General features: G+C 38.5%; 1 protein-coding gene across 1 annotated transcript in view; it reads right to left on the reverse strand.

The window, feature by feature from the left end:
• csmd2 (CUB and Sushi multiple domains 2) overlaps window positions 1–16,649 on the reverse strand; it is a 340,353-nt gene that overhangs the window by 276,100 nt on the left and 47,604 nt on the right. The window contains exon 3 of the mRNA XM_028460920.1: window positions 941–1,053. Within this exon, the coding sequence (XP_028316721.1) occupies window positions 941–1,053 (113 nt within the window). The remainder of the gene's footprint in view (window positions 1–940; window positions 1,054–16,649) is intronic.

Below are 16,649 nucleotides of genomic sequence, written 5' to 3' on the forward strand. Positions count from 1 at the left end.
ACGCATTTATGTCACCGAAGGTCAGACTCACCGCAAGGAAAACAATTTCCACCCTCATGTGATTAAGGTAAAGCGCAAAGCTCCTCTCCCCGCCCAGAAGAGATAACAAAAAGTCTCTTTGCTACTTTGCAGTTTTATCAGATCAAGTGATATTAGGCCTCCTGAGTTTCCTAGTGTTGCTCCAATGAGCCACATCTCTTCATTCCCAATCTTTAAAACAGGCCTGACAAACCCTTGTCAGGTAATTTGCCTAATGAGTGACTCATCTGTATGTCGTGCTCTTCACTCGACTATTCATTTCTCCCACGTATAACTGAAGAGTGCCTCGTCTCGTGCATTTCTTCATATTTTTTTTTTATGTGAAACTGTTAGTTTTCAACTGACCAAGAGAAATATAAATAATCTCAAGCAGCAGGTCATGAGCCTACACTAGGGTCTTTAACACATTTCAGCACATGGTACACCTGCAAAGGAAGGTAACCTCAAGGTCAGCACCCTCCGAAACAACTGGCCGAACCATATTTGCTGAATACAGTGGAGTAACTGATTCACTCAGTTCTTCTCAGATGACTGGACAGGGACACATTTTCTTATTCCAGGTCAGACCCACAGTTGTGTATGACTTTTTCTTTTACTAGAGTTTTATTCAGTTGTTAATGGCTATGCCAACAGGTAGAGATGGAGAATGTTCAAAAACAGGGCTTGACCTTTACCACTTCCTTTACATCACAGCATTATTACAGCTTAGTCCAACCTGCTCCCAATCCCATCAACGGTCATATCTCACACACAGAGCCCAAAGCATCATGTGAAAAACAAACTATAAAAGTTATTTCATTAAAACTAAAGCAAACGGCTTGATTTAGCTCATTTTCAAGATTCAAGACAATTGGTTTTTGTAAAAGAAATGCATGTAACTGATGAGGTAGCAAAGCCTTACCTTCATAGACAGCTTTAAAGCCCTGTCCGCTGACTGCATAGTCAGATAGAAGCCAAAGTGTGAGCCGGGATCCAGTGCTCACAACAGGTGAAGGTAGCTGGAACCCAGTTAACCTGTGAACACAAGCACAGAGAGGACCACAGTCAAAAAGAGAAAGAATCCAAACAGTTATTGGCAAGGTCAGGTATTCAAGCCTTTTCTCCTCATTCACTCAGACATTCGAGGATGACTTTTTATACATAGATGTATAACGAAGCTCTGAATCATCCACAAATTAAAATGTCAAGACCTCAACAGCACAGAAATTCTCAGGAGACCTCCTTCAGCTTTCTCTCCATTAGGCATTATTGTTAAATATAAAGCAGCCGAAGTGGAAATAATTAAAAAAAAAAAAAAAATGTTTAAAAGTACGTAGGTTAAAAGATTTCCACCTTCAATAAAAAAAAATCTATACATTTTGACGAGTACTTTTAACTGATGAACTTCTTAAGCAATGTCTACATTTGCGTGGTATAGTGATGTTTCTATCCTGTCAGATATTGTATTCCGTCACACTAGTCATTTTGTTTTATGAATGAAAGTTTCCTTGAATACAATAATGTATACCTCATTAAAAAAAAAACAAATTGATACACTTTATAGTTACTAGCCATTTATTTGAATTCATTATTTTTTAAAAAGTGGATTTTACAAAGCAACAACAAAAGCAGATTATACTAATGGTTGGCTAAATCTCAAGTTGGGTGTGATGATGTGGGGGTTTGGAGTCAATAGTGGAGCAGGACGCAGCAAGCAGGAATAGTACATACACAAGTCATTGTTTATCAGACTAAAAATAAAACCCAATAAATAATCCAACAATGTACAAAATAAACACCAAAGTACAAACCCATAAACCTCCAAAATGCTAATTCAAACTGAATAACTACAGGAACAAAAACCAAAGTCCAAGTAAAATAGAATGACCTCACTACAATGGCAATCACTTTGGGTTGAAGTACACCTCAACTCATTCAGTGCCAGCCATTTTCAGATTTTTTACCCCCTCAGTGCCAGCCATTTTTGAGCATTTTGACTGATTTTAAAAGACCCACAGAATATTTTCTACTATGCCTATCTAAAATATGACACTGAATTCTGAAAGATTGAAGCCTCTACTTTTATCTAAAAAAGAAGAATTAGGTTCTGGCTCATTTCGTTCTTTTGTAATCAGCCGTTGAATAGAGCAAGTTTTACACAAATTTTCAGTTTGAGAGCAAAAAGCTGAGAAAACAGCCTTTTTCAAAAAAAAAAAAAAACCCTGTCAGTGACTTTAAAGCTATTTTTTGCTTTAGTGACAACTCTAGTATCTGAACATTGTTTCCTTATATAAAACAAAACAAAAAAAACACTGAGAGCAACATTATTATTTATCTATCTGGGTCAGAATTGAATGGAATTCTTACTGTATTTTGTTCCTCCAACTTCCTCTCCCGTTAGTCTGCACACACGCAACTTCCTCCCGGACGTACAGAGTGTCACTGCGTTCCCTGTTTTTTTTTTGGTTTTATCTCACCATCGCCACACTATCCATGAGTTCCACACATGCTCTGGTCCAGTGTGCGCCGCTGGGAACGTCAACTCTGTACGTAGTGCCATTTTTTGTCGCGTAAACGCCTTTCCTCCTCTTCCTCTGAGCTCTGCTGAGCATGGATGATCTCTCATCCAAAGGTGTGCTGCTACCTCCTACATGTCACCTATTATTTTGCTATCTGGCTCACAGGCTGGGGGTATTTTGTACCCCCCACACCCCTCCTCCCGACATGCAGGGAAGACCCGTTCGGCCCGGTTAGTTGATGGTTTTATCTCACCATCTCAACATTATCAATAATCCACTCAGGTCCATACATGTTCTGTGTTAGTATGTGGAGCTGTGAGCTGCTGGATACGTCACAAGATCACTCTGTAGCGCTATAATCTCACTCGTTCCTGCTTCTTCTCCCCAGCTAATGGTAGCATCAGTGGCTAATCTCTCATCTAAAGGTGTACTGCTGCCACCCTAATTGCACAGTTGGTCACTACGTCACCCCACAGCTTAGATATTGATGAGGGACCCCCGCCAGGGTGTTTTCTAGTAATTCCCGTGAAAAAACGCAAATGACGAGTCATCTTGTCAATGACACTGAGCGTTTGGATTTGAAATGACGAGTAATCTTGTCAATGGCACTGAGTGAGTTAAGTTGTGCAGGAAAGGTAATCATGGAATAAGAAGCACCTGCATCGAGACAGGAGCTAGTCTCTACTCTAATACTAGGTACAAGACAGAGTGCGTTAGACAAGAAGGGACTACACCAGGGATCACCAACAACAAAAATTAGAGAAAAAAAATGACTAACTGAAAAAAAGGACTTAAACCTAGAGATTTATATTGATCCGACTGAAATTAGGCTGAACCTTTAGTTGCTTTCTCCTCTTGGAGGTAAAACAAGTTAAGAGCAGATTCATTTTACACAATTGAATAAGCAGGTCTAAACTTTGGGGCTGTGGGTTTATACTGTAGCATGGATAAATTTGACAGCTAGCAGCTTTGATGGAAACATTTCCTAAAAGTGTCATTAATGCCTTTATGAAATTAAACACAAATATATTAGCTAAACATAAACCTTTTACCCAGCACCTTCTTGGTATATCGGGACATTGTTCGGCACTGACTTAGCACAGTGAAACAATAGGTTCAAAAATACCAGCTTCCCCCACAAGCTGCCGGATTTCTCGGCATCCCCTTTTAGAACTGAATGATTTCCACTGTTTCACTCAGCTTCATTCTTCAAAGACAAGACTTCAATTTCAAAAGCTCTGGGAACCGAGCTTGATCTGGTAATTCTCATTGCTCTCTGAAGCGTTTCACACTGCTCTTTCTCTCTTTTTTTTTTTCTTTCCCCCCCCCCCTTGATTTTACTGTAAGCTCTGCAGTCTAATCTGCTGCTGGTTATTCTGGTGTGGCTTGGGTATGTCAGTTATGTCCAAATAACAAATAAATAAAGAAATTTATGAAAATGTATAAAGCTTACAATAATGTAAGCCAGCATTATGGTTTAATGAAATAACCTTTTACCTTTCAGAAGCAGGCAGCAGTTTTAGAAGGTGCAGATATTAAAATGTAATAAGCGTGCTTTCCACCCACATGAGTGGTAAACAGTCACAACCTGCATAGTAATTAAACAGCAGGTGCCCGCTACTTATCTGATGCCAATCACCACAGGTTGATTCATTTGTAAGTGGAGATAAATCTGTGCACATTTAAGATATAGATAACTGATTTATGGATCCTAATAAAAGGACAATCCTTGCCAGGAGTCCCTTTAATTTCCAATTTCCGTCCCCATATGTGCAGCTTCACTGTGCGTGTATCCTTTTTCCTGTAAATCTTTTACATCCTCTGGTTTCTATCTCTCGGCATTGGGCCAGGTCTCTGTGTTTTCTCTAATCCTTAAGTGGAATGCTGAAAGAAGCAAAATGCGGCATGAAAAGTTGAATTGAGCCAAAATGAGGTGAAGACTTCAATGTATGCATGATTTCACTCCTCTGTGAGAAGTTGTCACAGTGGGACAGAAGATAAACGATGAAACATGTTCATGCAAATAGCCTCTTCGTTGACCACTAATTGTGTTGGATGGCTGCCATCTTGGATTGGCGGAACAGTGCGGAGGTGGTGTTGGAGCGATGATGGCTGTGATGCAAGGGCTCAGGAGAAGTTGTTTTTGAAATTGTGATCATCAACAATGAAAGCTTGGCTTTTCATACTAAAGCTGTAACACTGCAGTTTGATTAAGGTGATTTGAGATTGGCTGCAATTTAAACAAGAGCACTCAGAGCGCAAACCACCACCAAGCTCCAAATATCCTTTTTGTCCTCTCAAGGTTCTCGCCAGTACTGTTGAGCATAGGGACCCTCGACACTGTAAATCCCATACAAAGTGGTGTTGCCTCCTACGGTGTGGTATTAGCAGGCGTGTCCATAACACTCCCAATATTACTGCGAGTTCCACATAATTTCTCGTCTATACAGTGTTTCTGAGTACTTATTAGTGGAAGACCAACACCAAGCATTAGTAACTCCAACTCCATTCATCATGGCCCTTCACAAATTCAACAAATAACTTTTGGCGGAAGGGAACAGGGAAAAGGGAGTCAGGGTAGGAAAGAGATTAATAAGTTAAATTAAGGAATCAACCCAACATAACTGTCAAATTTCATTTCAAACCGAGGTGTCAATTTTTGAAATTTCACCAATGGTTAGAGATAGAGACTTTTCAAACTAAGCCAGAATCAGTAAATGATCTGGATCCCCTCCAAATTTCAATGGATTCCTCCATGCCATAACATCTACCTATGGTTAAAAATTTGTCAAAATTAGGTACCTTTGCACCAATGAAAATATTAAGTCCTTGACGGAGGTAAAAATGTAAATACAGCAAAGAATTAGGATCTTATCAAATAAAATATGATACATTGCAACAGGGCTTTAAAAAAGAGAGCAGATTTATTGCATATATGAGGAACAGTGCATTAAGGGGAAATCATTACCCATTTCTATTATAAACAGTTAAGTGATACCGGATATCTATGTGTGAGCGTGTGCATCCACAATGAAGACTATATGCTGTATGTAAATGCCTGTGTGTGTGCATGAAGAGAGCAGAGGTCTATTAAGAGGGCTTTCCACCTGACTGGCCTGAGCATCATCTGAATGAAGAACCTCTGCTTCCAATTATCCGACCATCACCCGTGGGAAGGAGCGAGAAGCAGAGACGGAGCGAAGAGGAGCAAAAGTGCAGAAAGATGGGTGTACAGTGGCAGAGTGGAAATATTGTAATGAGGGACAGAGGTGAAACAGGTGGTGGAGAGGTAAATCATGAATAGCAGCACAGTTAGCAGGATGCCGTTCTTCACCGCAAAGTAGAAAATATAAGTGACACTCCAACATGTGACTGTGAGCAGTGAGTCTGTGATTGATCCATTGACACTGAAACACACTTAGGCAATGACATGGTTTGACTCATTTGTGTATCTGGTAGGGTGTGCATTGTCATGAATCGATACGATACACAATTTGCATGTCACTATACGATAGATCCCGATACTAAACAATACAATATACGTCAATCTGATATGAAAAACAATTTTTTTGATTTTTTTTTCTTTAAACTTGCAAGAACAAATAAATGTAACCAATTCAAGCACCAATATAGTGAACCTTTCGTTCTTTGGTTATTCCGGTTTAAAACCAAATCCAAATAACAAATAAACAGTGTGGTTATTTTGTTTTACTGATTTAAAACCAAAACACAAATACAGAAAATTAGAAAACCAGACAAGCAGCATTTTTGTGTTTTACAATTAAATCTTGTGTTTGTTTGATATTGGGATTTTTATGGGGAAACTAGGACAAGAGCGTCATGTTTTAAGCTCACCACACAGAGGGGGACAAAAACAGGAGCTATACATAAGTCACATTAATGATCATCTACTGGTGCTCCTCGTTTCTTGTGAACAACTTGTGTTGTGTGTGTTGACGACTGCTGTTAGTGGCTCACGGTATTAAAACGTGCAAAATAAATATATTTTACTAAATAAATGTGCAATCCATATATGATTCGGATGAAACTCTGCGGGCCAAGTGAGGATCCAACCTGCCTGACATAACCGAGTCAAATTTCATAAAGATCGATCAATTACAGTAGAAACCAAGATATGTTTATCGTTTTTTTCTTTTGTTTTTTAAACTGATCCAGAATCCTTAATTGATGCGGGTCATCCCTAAAATCTAATCACTCGTTCTTTATCCCATTTAAATTTTTTCCTTAAAATTTCATCTAAATCCGTCCATTATTTTTGAGTTTGGCTGTTTACAGACAAACAGATTAAAATAAATATAAAATTCCAGCAAAAAAAATAACCCTCCTTGGCAGAGGTATTAATATTGTACAGATTGCATTGTTGACCAGTTACTATGTATAATGCATAATTAATTGATGTTTTAGTTGTTTAAATGTATGCGAGAAATGTGACTTCTTCCCATCTGTATGGGAAAGACAATAACCTGACCTCCTCTTGTCCTGACTCACCACTGTCAGTGAGGCTAAAAAAGCTGACCGTGTTGCCTTGCAAACATTAAAAATGGCACTTCATTCCCACGCTCACGGTTTGATTGCCCCTAGTTAATAGGAGTAGTTTCACAAGCAATTAGAGCATCAGTTTCGGCCTTCTCATCCTTTTCTTGTTGGCTAAGCTGTAATGCACTGCGCCACTTTGCCCAAGGGCACGATCTGGCCTTGATAGAACTGCCTTTAGCGCTTGGAGTTAAAATTCCGGAAACTTGAAGCGTATTACCAGTAATCATAGTGGTAAGTGGTCGGATATGATTGCAACCTCTAAAACGATAATGGCTAAGAAAGTGCACTATACTGTAATACAACAAGACAGAGTATGATGCTTGAGTGTCCTTTACTGACTTATGTTTGTGACTTTTTGTGGGTTTTTTTTTTTTCAAACATCTTGTGTGTAGATATTGAGAATCTAGATGTAAATTCATACATCTTTGGATGGGAATTATTGTTTAATAAATATTAGTTTTACAGCTAAAGTGTGTTCTTTTGTGTTTTCGACTTTATTCTGCTTCTATGCCGACTACATTGCCATTTGCATTAGTCCCCCCGACCCTTTTTTATGTTTGTTAATAATAACATTCCATTTGCTCACTTAATCAAAACCAGAGGTACACTGTTCACATAAAATACATTTCTGATTGTATTTCTAATGACGAAAAACAAAGACCTAAATACAGTCTGCAACTTCCTTTGAAACCCCAACACACATTAATAATTCAAACGCAACAGACTTTTTTAATTCTGACAAATTCCAAGCTGTCTGTCTTGACAAGAAACATGTAAGCAACACATTGGGGCATTAATATTCACATGTGGGCATGGGACGGGTACTTCGGCATTGCGGTTTAGCAGTAAAGGTGGGAGAGCGTCTTAGACGTTTCTCAGACGTTTCTCATGCTGAATGCCAATGGTGAGATAATCAACTACAGTCCGCGCCGACTGGGAGACGAACCGCAGAGAAGTCATTAACAAACCGGGGTCTCCAGGGAAAGCAGGATGGCAGTGGTGAGATAGAGGGGGCTGATAGGAGGTTTAGAAAAAAGAAAAAAGAAAATGGAGAAAGAAAAAAAGACAGGAGTGTGTGGGGAAAATATTGGAAGAGACTTGGGGAGATGAGAATATGTGATATATTCCAGAGTAAACTAACAGGTCATATAGGTATTTGAGATAATCGCTATAACAAGACTGAATGCTTTGTTGATTCCATACTTTGAATCAATAAGCTCCAAATTGTTGTGATAAAAACAAAGGATATACGGTATATAAACATTAACAACTCAAGGTTATGATATTTTCCAGTCATTGTATCGTCAACAGCAGGTTTTTGTACATTGTTTATTTCTTTGTGTTAAGCATGGATGAACTGTTTTGTTTGAACTGTGTTCCTGTTTGTGGAAACTCTGAGAGTCTAAGTCTAAGGCTTTGTGCTTTGTTTTATCAGTAATTATTGTTCTTTGTCATATATAATACCTTTTACATTCTAGGTTGCCTTTTAAAATCTGGCCAGGGACACCAGATGAAAACTAGCATCTTTTGGTGAACTCTGGCTCATTTGACTGTGTTTGTGCATAAATTCAAATACTTGGCAGTTTGGAGTTCCAGTTACACCATTTATAATATTAGAATAGATGTATTTTGCATCATTTCTCATGTGCAGTGGCTTATACAATAACCTGCATTTTTTTTTTTTTTTTTTTTTTTTTTACCAAAGGTTTATAAAATACAAACTGCACAACATAATTCACCCAAAACATCCTTTAAAAAAATGGGGGAAATCATATCAGGCTGTGGAAAAAAATCTCTGAATAAACTAAAATACCACATATGAATAAACTGAAATATCTCACAACAAATGGGCAAGGCCAAAATCTAAGTAGGACCTGAATCCGTGTCCAAGGGAATTTGTCAAAATGACCCTTATGACTACGACATTTAACTGACAGCAAAAAACACTGAAAAATGTGGTAGTTTAAAGGTCCAATGTCACGCTATTTTCCACCCATCTCCATTTATTCTAAGAACCCCAAAAACATAGTATTTGAGGTTTATTTTCCCAAACTCGCCTGTTTTCCAGAGTTTTAGCCTCTGAAAAGTCACTTTCTGAGCAACTCGACAAACTGGCTGATTTGCGGCTTACTTATGCAGATTCGCGAGCGGGCGTGTCTATAGACGGGACACTGACTTCCTCCTCCCCGCACGGTGACGTAGGACCAGAGAACGGAAAAAATAGTATTTGTTACTTTCCATTAACCAATCATTTAACATAATGATGAAATCAGAAAGAAATTACTCAGTTTTACTCATTATTTGGCAAGAAAAAATAAAAACAGCATTCGTCAAGAAATTGGTGCCAGACTTTTAACACAGTATGATGATCAATCTATCTACTGTACAAGCTCCCCCTCCCAGACAAACACACAGATATAATGTATGCTTTGCCACACTGTCTCACAGTTTGCAGTGAGTGACTGTTTATCTCTGAGCAGTGAGCTACACTCCATTAAAGGTGCACTACACTACCCCGATGTTATCTGTATCTCCCCATAATCAATGATACAAACAAGAACTCAAAGGAGGCCGCCACTTTTTAGAGGTTATTTACCAATAGCAAAAATATGTAGATAATAATTTTTAATGGACTTATTGGGTGCATAAAGTTGATTTTGCTTGCAAAATCAAACCATACAAAACCAGTCTAGATATTTAAAGTGCTCAGTCATTGAAAGCCATAATAAGAAATCATTTTAAAAAACACCAGAAAAGCTTCAACAAAGAAGCAATGAACAGCTCAAATTAAATGTTTGTTCCTTCTTAAGTCAATTAGACTCATAGCAAACAAAAAGAGCAGGAAACGTTTCCTGCCCACCTTGCACGCACTGCTTTATAATCCTCCGACTGAAACAAATTAAGGCTAAAATAGAATCTAATTTAATGTTGTACTACTGCTGCCCTAAGGTAGGTGACAAAGCTAAATGTAGCCATGGGATATGGTGTTATTTACAGGGTGTGAATGCGTGGGCGTGTGAATAGAAGAATTATGACACATAGATGTAGTGAAAATGGGCAATTGTAAAACATCCAACTGGAAAGATGCATTACACATGGATTAAGAAATCATAGAACAATGACCTTTAAAACTAACCCCTGCTTTGTCACCTACACATGGGATTTTTAATACTAGATTAGCTAGCAAAAGGGCTAATCCTAATGTTGTGATAGCCGTGTCAGTGTACTGCATAAAACAGGTTTATATTTAGATTTCCTCAGCCCCTCACAAGTGTAGTAATCCCAACTGTAGTACTACAACTACAGTTCTTTCCTAAAATAAGCACATTATATAAAGTAGCTACATTAGCTTAGACAGCTACCTCATGTTGATGAGTCGTGCCTGGGGAGGTACCAAGATTTTGCACTACTGATTTTAATTTTGTAACGCTAAGAGTGAGGCATCATGTGAACAAACAAGCAAAAGCCACTAATGCACACTAGAGCACTGAGCTAGCTGAACTCACACATTAAACACTATATAGCATAGCATTAGCATACATCCAACACTCCAGGAGTTTCACTTTTAAAATACCTTTGTGTATTTATCCTATTCAAGTCATGCACATGTTGGGTCATTCCTGGAATCACTATAACTAATCATGGTAAGGGAAAAACTGCACACATGCTGGGAACTCTCATTGTCAAACACTAGCAACTATTTGTTAAGAGGTAAAAATCAACTGGTGCCAAGAAGCACTTCGCTGGGGGAAAAAAAGAAAAAAAAAAACCCTAAATGCATTGACATTAGGCTGGGTGATATGGACCACAACTCCTCCCAGATAGTACGCATACGTCTCGCCGATGTCAGCCTCAGATTGTGCATCGGCATTCTACTCCTAATGCGTCATTTTGAGTGTTTTTCCCCCCCCAAATCGGTGATACCACTTATAAAATTGTAGAACTATACATAATAAGCTATTTAGTGGTAGTATATTGTTTTTTTTTTGTTGTTGTTGTGATATTGCCATATTCCTATCAGATTTAAGTAAATACTTGACTATGGATATGGCGCTATTCATACTAATTGAATGATTCGTGCCAAATAAAGGTTAATATAAGTTGTAGAGAGGCCGCACTGAGCATCTTTAATCCATCGTCCAAAAGTCGATGTCTCCACGACGTCTGCTCAATGAGCAAACGCTCTCCATAATACGTCTCGCCGATGCAACTTCATTCATCGTGCCGACGTCGCCAAGATGCATGTGTGCTATCTCGATATTTTTTTCTCAAAATGGCGATATACGATATAAATCTCAATATTTTTAACTCCATGAAGTCCGCAAAATGCCACACAGGCACATTTATCAACAAGCAGCTTCACAATATGTGCCACTTTTGTCTTATTAGGGACAGCACGTGTGAGTGAGTTCTGTATTGTGGCTTGTTTAGGGGACGGTTTGGGTGAGGACGCACTCAAATCCATCCACTGTGATTTTCTGATAAGTAGTGAAAGCAGCATCACCAAAAACAAGTATTTGAATACAAAATAGGCTATAAAATAAAAAAAAATAGATCAATAAATTGCAATGTTCTATATCGCCAAAATGGAAAACTCAATATATCTAGAATCTCGATATATCGCCCAGGTCTTATTAACATTGTTGAGAGTGTCATACTCTTTCTTGATTTAACGGACACCTGGTCAGATCCAACATGGCAACATGATAAATTACATTACATAAATTACCACAGTTATGAGGAACTAAATTACACATGTTTATTTCAAAAGTTGATTTTGCCAATTTGTTCTAATATATACAAAAAAAAAATAAATAAAAATGTAGGCAAAAACTAGGACTGTTTGGTCATGCATTTCAAACTCATTGGATGCACAAGGACGACTCGGTTGATGAAAAATTGATGCATATTGATGTATTCTTACTGGGCCATATTTGATTCCACTGAGGGCTTCTCCAAACAGCATGAAGCTCTTGGGATCAATATTCAAAATTGAATAATTTCCCTCTGCCACCTCTCCTGCTCTGCTTCTCCCTCCTTCTACTCTCGCTGTCTGGTTGTGATATTCAGTTTCTCCCTTTTCTCTGCAGACGGATGCCACTAATAAACTCTAAAACAAGGTTGTGGAGAAGATCTGATTAGGCAGCAGGCCTAACAAGGACACGGTGACCGACGGAGCGCATATGCAAGCCAATTGACTTTCTACACGTTGCTCTGATTGTTCCAAGTATGAAAGAAGACGAGAGCAAGTGGGAAAAGGAAGATGAGAAGATGGAACAGTTGGCAAAAAATTAGATGAGTCTAGATTTAGCAATGCCTTATGAAAAAAACATTATTTTGCTATTTGTCTTTTTTGAAACTTCATTAATATGCTTTAACACTTTAGCTCCCACAACAGTAACCACTTTTCTCTTTTCCTAATTATGCATCTCTTTGTGGCCCAATTCTATTTTAAATCATCTAAAAGGGATCCTCTGCACCAAACTTTGCAGCTCCAAAAGTTTAGTTTCGTGATGTATTGATTAGGGGGAAAAAAAAAAGCTAACCTTTAACCTTCCGGTAATCTAACACCTACAATAGAACTGGTCACACAGGCAACAAGTGTTTAATTACAGGTCAGGCAAGTCCCTTTGACGCAGTACACCTAGAGTTAGTGTGTGTGTTTGTGTGTGTGCTTGGGCTTTATGCATTATCACGTTTCAAAGGGTGTTTGGGTAACTAATTAGGCTGCTGTGCTCTGTGTCTCCCTGGAAAGAACAGAGAAAACAAAGACGGAGGGTAAAATCAAGGCAGAGCAACGTGACAACTGTGAGAGCATAAAAAAAAAAGAATGAAAAAAAAACAACAAAAAAACAAATTGGGCTGGAAAGATATGCCAGGGATTTGCCTAAGCCTGAGACGAATGGTGCACGGGGAGAATGTCTGCTCCTCACTGTCCAATAGATTACACAAAGAGGGAATATATTTCCTTTGCATCACCCTAATGACTGCGCTGGCTACCCGTTTGTTTTTCTGCCTTTTGTTTGCATTTATTTTGGCAAGCATCCGTCTCCTATACGTGCTTTATTTATACTGGGACATGGGGAGCTGGAGGAGAGAATGCCAGCGAGCGTTCTTGCAAAAGGACAAGTTCACAGCAGCGCCAGTCCATCACATGGCTAACACTGAGAGGCAGGCAATCACCACAACCATTCACACCTACAGGTTACCAACTGACCTCAACATGCAGGAAAAGATCCATTGAGACATTTGAAGATAGGAAGGGAATCCAATACCAAGAAAAGAGCAGAAAACCCATGGTTTCTATCAAAGCATGACAAAGCTAACCACTGGTCCACTGGGCGACTCAAGAACCCCAAACAACACTTGAGCGTTTTATGGTGACAAAGTCCAATGATTGGAGAAACATAAACCAAGAAATTAATTAGGAAGTAAGAAAAAAAAAAAGGTTACCTGGAGTGTTTTTTATTGTCGTTTAGAGCAGTGGTTCTCAAACTTTTTAGGCTCAAGTACCTTGTTCTCATATTTCAGAATTACCCCCTTTGTCTGACTACAACATTCTGCCTAAAAACTATTTTAAGAAAAACTATGGAGCATATTGATGGAATTAGAGTTTTTTTAAAATATGTGTTATCACTCATTTTGTAAATAAGTGGAAAGAAACAGTATGTGCAGTGGTTCCCTCCCTTTTTTTTGGATCGTGACCCCATTTTAATATGAATAATTAAAGGCACACAGCAGACTTTTTGACCTAAAGAGTTGACCCATATGAGTCATTTTAAATGATTCCTCAGGCCAATATACAGCACTTGACAGTATCAATGCTCCGAGTGGGGCTTCCTTCTTGAAATACATAGTTCCCACATGACATCACAACATACGGGTATTTCCTGACCCGGCGACCATTGCTGTTGGCAGCTGAAATGAGTTTAGCCTCTGTTTACGGCTAAAAGAGCACAACATGGTAGTTTTGTGTTGGTTAATAGGTGCACTAATCACCACGATAGTTCAGTAAAACGTGGATTCTATAGTCAGTAGGGATGTAACGATTCACTCAACTCCCGATACGATTCGATTCACGATACTGGGTTCACGATACGATTTTCTCACGATTTATTTTACAAAATGGGAATGTTGACAAATGACTGAAAAATATTCCTTTATTTTTTTGGGGAAAATACTATACTATTTTCCTTTTATTTTTCATTGTCAAAAGAATCCCTTGATAAACTATTCAAAATGATGCAATTTAACTAAAAATAAATCTTGAATGAAATAAATAAAGGAATGATACAAATGAAGAAACCTATTAATTTAAATTCTGGTTCTATAATAAACAATTCAAAACTGCATAATAGTTCTTATTCTTTTTAAAAGTGCAACTGAAAATGTATTTTGTGCCTTAACAATTGGACTTTTAAAAAAAAAAAACAGTCATTTTACTGTATTTACGTCAGATATTTGTTTAGACCAGCAGAGGGCGGTGGTAACCCAGTGGTCGGTTGGCATGCAGTTATTCCACCAGTGAAGAAGAGACACTATGCTAGCAGACAGAGTTAATAGGAAAACCTGACTTTTACAGATATTCACGTAATATTACAGATATTCTTTCAGTGCTAAAGAAGTAAAGAATCATTTATGAGCATGTTTAACAGTAAATGGCGGCCAGAAAGAAAATAGTAGCAGATTCCGCCCGTCACGTCCGCTTCTGGAAGGATTAATATATAGCGCCCTCTGCTGGTTAAAAAAAGTACGGCGATTCAATTTTCAGAGCATCGATGTGAACCGTGGTACCTATGAATCGATTTTTAACTGCCTTACGATTAATCGTTACATCCCTAATAGTCAGGGAAGTTGGCAAGTCAGATCCGTAACTTTGGGATAAGGATTGGCTCTAAGGGCTGGGCTTGTGCCGCGGCTGGAGGAGCAGCTGCCGCCGCCGCCCACCTCTCCTCACCACAGGAGACCCAGTGCAGAACCGGCCCCCTCCGCCGACCCGCCTTCCGCAGGACACCGCCCCGCACACGCCGGGTTGCCCGTCCCCAAGTGGCCAAACGCTACAAAGTGTACCTTTAAATTAAGTATTTCTGGCGACCCTAAAGACTTTTTTTCTAGATTTTTTTTACTGCATTTTAGTTGAACTACATTTACAAAGTGAAAGTATAGAAATACAGTTGTTTAAGAGTATGTGCTTTAACAAAAAAATAAATAAAATAAAAAATGTCAAAAATCTATTTAAATTTTTCAGAAATTTCAGGCGACTCCTCATGGGGTCCCGACCCCAAGGTTGAAAAAAAAAACTGATTTAGTGGCTCCTGAACAGATTAATTTCTATAGATTTTTTTATTTTTTTTTTATTTCCGGTCATATCACGCCTGGGGTGGGACGAAGACTGACACTTTATTTGTTAATTTTCCACTCTCTCTCTTTCTCAAGTATCCTTTGTAGTGCCATTGCGTACCCCTAGGGGTTTAGAAACTTTTGCAGGAAAAAAATATACCAAAACATGTAAAAACCTACTTTAGTCCATCCACAGTGTTTCCTTACTGTTGGAATTATCTAGTAACCTTTTATGGGTGTTATTTTTTGTGAATTTTACTCCGTTTTTGGACAATCTGCAATTATTCAGCAACACTTACCTGGCACTAGATGAGGACACTTGTTTGAAACCAAATTGAGCGTGTAATTCAAACTAGCAACTATTTCCACATCAACTTCCACAAATGTACCAAGGCAAGGCAAATTAATTTGTATAGCACAAAAAGTGCAACGGAAAACATTCAACAGCTTAAAAACATTAAAATCAGCAGTAAAAACTTTGAAAATCAGCAACAAAAGCATTATATCAACAACATGACCATGAATCTTCCAAAGTCATGTGCAGTAGAGATGATGAAAACAGCAGGAGAGCCGAGCTCTTACATTGTGCTATATATGGCTCAGTAGGTAGAGTGCCATTGAAGTGCGGCATATTAATTTAAATCATTATGTACTCCTATAGCTCCTGCTCACTTGTGTACGTATGTATACGTTTGGTCTGATATTTTTAAGCTGAAACAACCTGCCGTCATAATGTCCTTAAATTAAATATTAGCTGCATTTTTGTCACTGTTTACCTTTATAAAACTGAATTAAAATTCTTCAAATGTCTCTTTTAACTGATGAGACAGAATTGTGTCAATCGGTTGTGAAACTTCCTATGTATTAAATATTCCAAAGTCGACTGGCAGGGGTGTCAGCACCAAGTGCACTGGTCACCAACTTTCTGCACAATCAATGGCTTTATGTGGTCTTTAGATTCGCTGCAGAAAAGTGTGCTGAAAGCTTCATTAAGTTAGTTTCCATGGCTGATTAGCTGCGTCCATTCTGTCCAAGTATCACCAAGGGCAATGCAAAGCGGTGGATGCAGTAGTGTAAAACACACCGTGGCAAGACATGGTATTCTGATTGATGAGTTTTCATTTGGCAGTTGAGGAGATTAGTACTGGTTTTGGGACTGTGTTGTGCCAATTTGAAACTTTGGTGGAGGAGTGATTAAGGTGTGCCCTGTTTTTC

Source organism: Gouania willdenowi, chromosome 11 (assembly GCF_900634775.1).
Source record: "Gouania willdenowi chromosome 11, fGouWil2.1, whole genome shotgun sequence".
NCBI lineage: Eukaryota > Metazoa > Chordata > Actinopteri > Blenniiformes > Gobiesocidae > Gouania > Gouania willdenowi.